Below are 9,722 nucleotides of genomic sequence, written 5' to 3' on the forward strand. Positions count from 1 at the left end.
TTTGTGATTGTGTTACTTCACTCAAGATGATGCCCTCCAGGTCCATCCATTTGGCTAGGAATTTCATAAATTCATTCTTTTTAATAGCTGAGTAGTCTTTCTTCATTTCTAATATAAATTACTTCATAGGATTATTTAGAGAATTGAATCAAATCAGAAATAAATCAATGAGGACCATTTCAGAAGCAGAAATATGTGCTCAAAATGATAGTTACTGTTATTGTGGGTTCTGATTTCTGCTATTGCTATTTGGAGTTACTGAAGAAGTAACTATTTCAATCAACAATGACTAAAATAAAATAGTGGTTCATACTAACTTTTCAACAGCAGAACATTTCTGAGATTTCCCTTGGTAGTTCAAAGCCATTTTGGTTTCCATCCCAGTGTAAACAGCAACTCCTAAAGAATAACAGAATATAACAAAAACCTAGTTATGGGTAAATTTGTTAGCCAACATCCTGCCTATTTGGTTCTGTGCATTTTTCGGTCTATAATGGTGAGAATTCTAAGTCTTCTTTCTACTCATTGTTGATATTATCAATTATATTAAAATTTAAATAGGATATAATGTCATAGTCATGTTAATTTATTATCATGTAAATTTTCAGCACATAAATATACATTGAGAATAAAATAAAAGGCAGGTATCTGTCATGTTTATTTTTAGCATGCAATATTTTTTCCTCCATAGATTTTAATAAACATTTTAACAGCATATGTTTAAAGTTGTTCACCATATATCTTCTTGGTATTTTTAAGTGTGGCTCCTTTCAGCAAAAGATTTTCAGGTCCCAAAGACCTAAATAAAAAAGAAGCACATTTTATTTAAACAATGTATAACATCATCAACACTGGGGACAGATTTTTGCCCTAACATACACCTATCTCTGAGGGGTTCAAAATGTATCTATTTCCACCATATGCTTACTCCCCAGGATGAGCAGACTGAGCCCTCCTTCCATCTGATGTAACTTGAGGGTACAGCACAGATGGGAACAGTCCAGGAGTAGCCAGCAACAAGCAAAGGTTAAAAAAAAGGTACAGAAGGATCAAAAGCTTATGATTCATAGATGGCAAAACAAGAGCTACAAGAAGTGAGAAATAGAGGATCACAGATAAAAAGACTGAGAAGGCAAATGCCAAGCTGCAAAACCACAATGATGTCTTTGTAGTGAAAGCAGGTACAAAGCTCTGCTCTTTTATATTTTTTGAATTAAAACTTATGTCTATAATGATTATGCCACAGAGTGTGTATAAGCAGCAGTCAGAGGATATGTTTTTTTTGGAGTCAGTTTTCTCTCCTTTCAACTTTAAAGTGGGTTCTGGGGATTTGGGGCAAGTATCTTTATTGGTTGAAACATTTGGCTGGTCCCATGGAGCTCTGTTTGGTTTTTTATTTTTGGAAACCCTATGTATTTATTTCAATAATAATCTACCCAAATACAGAGAAACCCTACCACCACAACCCTACTAGTCAAAAGGTTACTTAGCTATATTCTTTTCACTATATTTAAAGAAAGGCATCTGACTAATTTAGTGGGTTTAAAAGAGAAATATCCCTCCTTTCAAAAGGATAGATAAAAGGAATGTCAAACTAACCTGGCAACAGCCTCAATACTATTACTATAGATACTGATTCGCCCAACAAACCTGTTAAAACAAAACAAAACAAGACAACATAATAGCAAGTATAAAATCCAAATAGCAGCAATTGGAAATTCATCAGATTAAAAAGAATAAAAGAATAAAATTCTGAATAAATTGAAAATTCACTGAAAATTTTACTAAGCTTCTGAAAAAAGTCAAAATTATAAATTATATAAAACTTAAAACTAACCTTTAAAATAATATTACAAGTTTTAGGAGTATATACAAAGATTTTAAATCAACTAAAATTCTACTTGGTTATCAATATACATAATATCTCCTATAACACCTTTCTACAAATAATGTGGCTTTTATTTTTAGATTCATGTGGAGAAGAATGGTTTTTCTCCTTAAAGGTGGAGAAATGTTTGGTTTGGTTTTGGTTTGAGACAGAGTTTCTCTGTGTAACAATTCTGGGTGTCCTGGAACTCATTCTGTAGACCTTCTGGCCTCTGCCTCTCAAGTACTGGAACTAAGGCATGCACCACCACTGCCCAGCTGTGGCTCTAGTTCTTAGTGTCAAGGTGAACATAAGAAAGAGAAAGAGGAAACAAAGAATGAAAGGGAAGGCAACATTCTCATAATAGGATATTTTTCTCTACTGCTCCATATCAGAGAAAACAAATTCCAGACATTTGGTCTTCCAGCATGAATTAACATGATGGATTGCAGCCAGGCGTGGTGGCGCATGTCTTTAATCCCAGCACTCGGGAGGCAGAGGCAGGCGGATTTCTGAGTTCGAGGCCAGCCTGGTCTACAAAGTGAGTTCCAGGATAGCCAGGGCTATCCAGAGAAACCCTGTCTCGAAAGACCAAAACGAAACAAAACAAACCACGATGGATTGTTTACATAGCAGATGTTATGTGCAACAGTGGTATAGAATGAAATTAATTAAAAACTATTACTATATCTTCAGCAGTACCATACCCTAATCAAACTAATGAGTCTTAGATTCTAATGCCAAAATTTTTGACAACCACAATGAATATTTATCAGAAACCTACATCCAAGAGCCAGAATAAAATATAACATTTTATTGGTCCTTGAACTTAATGGCTTATGGTGGACCACAGATAGCCTATTTGCAATCTTCAGTTCATCATACACACTAAAAAGAAATGATGACATGCCTATTAGTTGGATTGTCCCATATTCTCCTTTTTTGTTCACACTGGCTAAGATGCGAAAGGTTTATTTTTGTTTTAATTAACTCTAGATACTCTATTAGTCTAATAGATGAAGCTTGGGTTAACCATCTAAAAAAACGTTCCAAGTAACTAAAAGAAAAGAAAAAAAAATAGGATGCTTGGGTCCATAATGATTTATCTTAAGCTGGTAATGAGCAAGGCTAATTTGATTCATCTCCTTCCTTGGAATAAGAACAGCTTATAAAAACATACATAAGAGCAAGCTGGTAAATAAGCAGTGGGCATTTCTTTGCTATACTGGTAGGAAAAAGAAGCAGAGACAACAGATATAAGTAAGGTGAAGCAAGGTCTTCTTACTTGTAGAGATCAGGTTGAGGCTGCTCACATTCAATTGTTGCTCGGAGATTATCAATGGATTCAGCTGTACACAGTGCAATGGTATCTCGTACTGCATAATGTGTCTATATGACAGCAGAAGATAATCAAATATAAAGTATTTCTTTTTTTATAACTATATAAAACTAATTCCAGAAACAGCAATGTTTTACAGTAATAAGGATCAGCAGAATATTACAAATGTTGATGGATATTACCCACCAAATATAGGATACTATTTTTAAACTACCAACAACTAGATAGGTATATCTGCCTCAAAAGGATTTCAAAGGGAAAAGAAAAACAACTTAAAACTTTCCTTGAAACTGACAGTTGAGAGTATTGCATTTGTAGCATGCATAGTTAACTGAAATCCCCATGAAGATTTGAAGAAATCATTAATGGTTCCATTACACAAACTGATTTTTCTTATACAAACAATTTAAGTAATGATTTTGAAACTGTTCAACATGGGTATATTTTATATAGAAGCAGGAAAAGAATGTCTTATGTTCAATAATCAAGACATTTTGTGTGTGTGTGTGTGAGAGTGTGTGTGTGTGTGTGTGTGTGTGTGTGTGTGTAAAACACTCTTAATTTATCCAAATGAAAGACAAGGTCCAATGAACCTATTTATAAACTGTGAGCAAAAGTTAGTGCAGATTCAAGTATTATGTACAAGGGAAAGCTGGTGACAGTCTTTAGGGATATTAGAGAACTTCTTGCTCTAAATTTAAAACTACTGACTGACTTTAAGCTCTCTGATTTATTACCACTTAATGAATAAAAGAAAACTGAAAATTTCTTTCTCTACACAATATTTTCCATGTTAGAGAATCTTTAGATAGATTTCTGTATTTTATTCTGATAATCCCTAAAATGCAATTCAGTTTTTGAACACTTGAGACACCAATAATTTAGTGCCCTGTGTTTGAAACACAGAATCAGTAAACAGTAACAGGTAACACATTTATCTATCTATCTATCTATCTATCTATCTATCTATCTATCTATCTAATTTTATGTATATGGGCATTTGGGCTATAAGTATGTCTGTCCACCACTTGTGTCCCCATTGTTGGAGAATTGTATCTCCTGGAACTTGAATTACAGATGGTTTGTGAGCTACTATGTAGGTTCTAGGAATTGAATCTGGGCCTCTAGAAGAACAGTCAGTGCCCGTAACTATGGAGCTATTCCGCTAGACTCAGAATTAATCTTTTAAACAAAATTGCACAATTCTTTAAAAGTAAAAGTAGATCAATTAAAAAGTTATAGTACTTGAAGCCATTCTGGTATTTATGTAGTTTTAGCTCACAAGTATTCTCAACTATAAACGTCTAGATGTACCTCAGTGGTAGGTCTACTGTGCATGTGTGAGCCTAGATCTCAGTCCTAAGTACAATAACAAAAACACTAACAAAAAGCCTAAATAAAATGTTAATTGAATTATATCAATATTAAATTTAAATGGTGCTACAAAAATTGTAATGGCTCTTGTGTAGGGGCCCAAACAACACAACCCTATTCTCCCAATTGGGCATTTACTTAGAAGCTAAGGTAATTACATAATAGCCGTCTACAAATACAAACCTTTCATAAAATGAGTTAAGGGACTAAGGAGTGTTAGGAGAGAGTACTGTCTTATTAACCATTCTGAAAATAAAATACTCAACAGGTTTAGTCTCCATTACCTTGCAATTAGATTCGCCATCAAGACTGGCTGTAGTGACATAACAGGTTCCATCAGTTGTGCAGGATGACAGAAGTATAAGATCACAGGGAAAGGTTTCATTTGCCTGTACTTCTACTACATCACCAACCTAAAGCAGCAGAATAAATATTTTAAATCCTATACAAAGCATTTAGTATACCTAACATTTAAGCTAAAATGTTATTAATAGACATTATAGATCTGAGGCCTGGAGAGTATCTAAGCATCATATACCACATGCAAAGAGATGAAACTATTATTGGGCACTCAGAATTTTCTTTAAGGTCATAAGGCCTTAGTATGCTTTCAGAGTATCTTAGCACTGTTGTGTAATAAATATCCTGACATCCATGTTCTGTTCTCTGCTATTTCTGGCACTGACTTATAATAAGACAATTACTATTGTCATTTCAAGAATAAAACAAGAAAACTTATAGGTTTCAAATTAGGTACTTCAAGACAGAACCCTCCACATCTTCATTTTGAACCACATATATGTCAGCATTATTTTGTCTGCAGTTGCGATTATTAGGTTCCTTCTAGTGTTCGAAAACCTCAGGTAATATAATATGGAGAGTGGTGGACATTTCCATATGTTAGCTTTCCAATAATTCATCTATTAAGAAGACTCGCTCGCTTTATATAACAATAAAATCTCACATAAGCTAGAAGAATCACTTTATAGAGCAATAATAATCACTTATCAGCAAGTATGCTAACCCCAACAAGAAGAAAACCTTGAGAGATGAAACCTTGAACCATTCAATGATGCGGAGAACAAAGCCCGAGTTCATGTCTCAGCTTTGTGACTAAATGATACGACCTTAGGTAAAAGTCTTAGATGATTACAATGACTGCAGAAGATGCATGTTTGAAATGATACAAAGAAAACATTAAGTAATGTGCCTGCCCTGCCCTATTGGAGCTCCATCTTCCTCTGGTCCCACACCTCTACCTACAATATTGAATTAGCATTCTGTTCCTCATCCTAGTGCTCTGTCTGTCTCCAGTGAGGCTTGCTCTAACCCAAGATACACAGGTGAGACACCCACACCTAAACAGCCACCAGTCCCCATCAAAAACACAAGCTGGGAAGCTTTGAGCTCTGCCTGGCCGTATCAGAGCTCCATCTTCCTTCTGGCCTACACCTCCACCTGCAATAGAGGATCAGCACGCCCATCTCCAGCCACAGCTCTCTTGCCTCTCCAGAGGCCCTCAGCTATCTGGGACAGCCAGTCCCAGAGGCTTACTACTCTCAAGGGCTACCAGGACAGCCAATATCAGAAACAACCAAATAGCAAAAAGTTAGTGCAATATGGTACCATAAGAACCCAGCTCTCCTACTACAGAAACCAATGGATATTGTAACACACCTGAAGAGCAAAACTGACCTTCAATCTCATCTCATGAAAAAGATAGAGGCCTTTAAAGAAGATATAAATAAATATCTTAAAGAAACAGGAAAACAAAATCAACCAGGTAGAAACGCTTAAAGAGGAAACAAATCCCTTAAAGACATAGAGGAAAATGCAATCAAACAGGTGAAGTAAATGAAGAAAATAGTCCAAGACATAAAGATGGAAATAGAAGCAATAAAAAAAACACAAGTGGAGGCAATCCTGGAAATGGAAAACCTAGGAAAGAGAACAGGAACTACAGATATAAGCATCACTAACAGACTACAAGAGATAGGAGACAGAATTTCAGGTGTAGAAGATACCATACAACAAGTGGATACAATGGTCAAAGAAAATATCAAATGTAAGAAGTTCCTAACTCAAAACATCAAGAAAATTTGGGACACTATAAAAAGACCAAACATAAGAATGATAGGAATACAGCAGAGTAAAGATTCCAAGCTCAAAGTGCCAGAAAATAATCGTCAATAAAATCATAGAAGAAAACGTCCCTAAACTGAAGAGGTCCCCTAAAACAGTCAAGAAGCCTACAGAACACCAAATAGAATAGACCAGAAAAAAAATGCATCCCACCATATAATAATTGAAACACTAAATGTTCAGAAGAAATAATATGAAAAGCCACAAGAGAAAAAGACCAAGTAACATAAAGGAAGACCTATCAGAATTACACTGAATTTCTAAAGAGACTCTAAAAGCCAGAAGACCCTGAGCAGGTGTCTTGAAGACCCTAAGATGCCAGCCCAGACTACTATACCCAGTAAAACTCTCAATCACCATGGATGGAGAAGCCATAATATTCCATGACTAAATGACATTTAAACAATATCTTTCTATTAATCCAGTTTAACAGAGGATACTACAAGGAAACCTCCAACACAAGGAGGTAACTGTACCCAGGGAAACACAAGAAATTAATAACCTCACAGAAAAACCAAAAGACCACACACACAGTATCACATCCAACAATAAAAATAACAGGAGCTAACAATAAAAATAACAGGAGCTAACAATCATTGATCATTAATATCTCTCAACATCAATTGACTCAATTCACCAATAAAAAGACACAGGCTAACAGAATGGATGCAAAACCAGAATCCATCATTCTGATGTATATGAGGAAGACAGCTTGGCAACAAAGATAGACACTACATCAGAATAAAGTGCTAAAAAAAGATTTTCCAAGAAAACAGATGCACAAAACAAGTTGGAGTAGCCATTCTAATAACCAATAAAATAGACTCTCAATTAAAAGTTATCAAAAGACATAGGGAAGGACACTTCATACTCATCAAAGGAAAACTCCAACAAGAGGTAGTGTCAATTCTGAATAACTATGCCCCAAATGCAAGGGCATCTACCCACATTCATAAGCTCAAATCACATAATAGTGGAGACTTCAACACCCCATTCTCACCAAGGAACAGGTCATTGAAACAGAAGACAAGCAGAAACAATGAAACCAACAGATCTTATGAATCAAATGGATCCAGCAGTTATCTATAGAACCTTTTATCCCAAAACAAAAAGAATACACCTTCTTCCTAGCATCTTATGGATCCTTCTCCAAAAATTAACCATATAATCAGGTACAAAGTAAGCCTCAACAGTGCCTCCATAAAGTTAGAAAGTTTTCATACCAGCAATTTAAACACACACCAAAAAGCTCTAGAAGAAAAAACAAAACAAGCATACCCAAGAAGAATAGAATGCAGGAGATAATCAAAATCAGGGCTGAAATCAATCACAGAAAAAACACAGAAAAAAATTACAAAGAATCAATGAAATCAAGAGCTATTTCTTTGAGAAAACCAACAAGATTGAAAAACTCTTAGCCAAACTAACTAAAAGGCACAGAGATAGTATCCAGATTAACAAAATAAAAAATGAACAGGGAAACACAACAAAAATCGAGGAAATTAAAAAAATCCGTCAGATCTTACTACAAAAGCCTACACTCCACAAAACTGGAAAATATTAACATAATAAATGAATTTCTACACAGACACCACTTGACAAAGTTAAATCAAGATCAAGTAAATTAATTAAACAGTCCTACAATTCCCAAGGAAATATAAGCAGTTAATTAAAATCCTCTCAGCACCCCCCAAAAAAAAGCCCCGGGGCCAGATGGTTTTAGTACAGAATCCTACCAGACCCTCAAAGAAGAGCTAATACCAATACTTCTCAAACTATTCCACATAACAGAAACAGAAAGAATACTACCTAATTCATTCTATGAGGCCACAGTCACCCTGATACCTAAACCATACAAAGACTCAAGAAATAAAGAGCGCTTCAGACCAATTTTGCTTATGAACCTTACTGCAAAAACACTCAATAAAATTCTCACAAGCTAAATCCAAGTAAACATCAAAAACATCATTCATCATGATCAAGTAGGCTTCATGCCAGGGAAGCCAGGATGGTTCAATAAAGGAAAATCCATCAATATAATCCACGATATAAGCAAACTGAAAGAAAAAAAAATCACATGATATCCCACTAGATACTGAAAAAGCCCTTGACAAAACCCAACACCCCTTCATGTTAAAAATCTTGGAGAGATCAAGGATTCAAAGCATGTACCTAAACATAATAAAAACAATATATAGCAAGCTAATAGCCAACATTAAATTAAATGGAGAAAAATACAAATCAATCCCACTAAAATCAGGGAAAAGACTGGGCTGTCCACTTTCTCCTATCTATTCAATATAATACTTGAAGTTCGAGCTAGAGCAATAAGACAATAAAAGAAGATCAAGAGGATACACATCGAAAAGAAAGAAGTCAAAGTATTTCTATTTCCAGATGATATGACAGTATACATAAGCAACCCACAAAATTCCAGAGAGGTTCTTTAGCTAAGAAGCAGCTTCAGTAACGAAACTGGATATAAAACTAACTCAGAGAAATCAGTAGCCCTCCTTTATAAAAATGATAAATGGGCCAAGAAAGAAATTAGGGAAAACAATAACCTTTACAATAGCCACGAATAATATAAAACATCTTGTTGTAACTCTAATCAAGCAAATAAAAGACCTGTACAGCAAGAACATCAAGTTCTTGAAGAAATAAATTGAAGAAGATATCAGAAAAAGGAGAATTTTACCCATGCTCATTGATAGGTAGGATTAACATAGTGAAAATGGCCATCTTACCAAAAGCAATCTACAGATATAATGCGATTCCCATCAAAAATGCCAACATAATTTTTTATAGACTTTAAAGCAATTCTCCACTTCATATGGCAAAACAAAAAACCCAGGACAACCAAAACAATCATGAACAATAAAAGAACCTCTGGAGTAATCACCATCCCAGACTTCAAACTAACTGTACAGAGCAATAGTGATAAAAACTGTATGGTAAAGATCCTTTCCCAATCTGTTGGTGGTTTTTTTGTCTTATTGA

The 9,722-nt window shown here is 35.0% G+C and overlaps 1 protein-coding gene across 3 annotated transcripts in view; it reads right to left on the bottom strand.

The window, feature by feature from the left end:
- Positions 1-9,722, bottom strand: part of Atp11c (ATPase phospholipid transporting 11C) — a 178,573-nt gene that overhangs the window by 64,977 nt on the left and 103,874 nt on the right. For all 3 annotated transcript variants that reach the window (XM_021152853.1, XM_021152852.2, XM_029473144.1), the window contains exons 6-10: positions 4,865-4,993; positions 3,153-3,256; positions 1,600-1,650; positions 735-799; positions 318-399 (exon numbers count right to left, since the gene is read on the bottom strand). In XM_021152853.1, the coding sequence (XP_021008512.1) occupies positions 318-399; positions 735-799; positions 1,600-1,650; positions 3,153-3,256; positions 4,865-4,993 (431 nt within the window). The remainder of the gene's footprint in view (positions 1-317; positions 400-734; positions 800-1,599; positions 1,651-3,152; positions 3,257-4,864; positions 4,994-9,722) is intronic.

The sequence above is a fragment of the Mus caroli genome, chromosome X (assembly GCF_900094665.2).
Source record: "Mus caroli chromosome X, CAROLI_EIJ_v1.1, whole genome shotgun sequence".
NCBI lineage: Eukaryota > Metazoa > Chordata > Mammalia > Rodentia > Muridae > Mus > Mus caroli.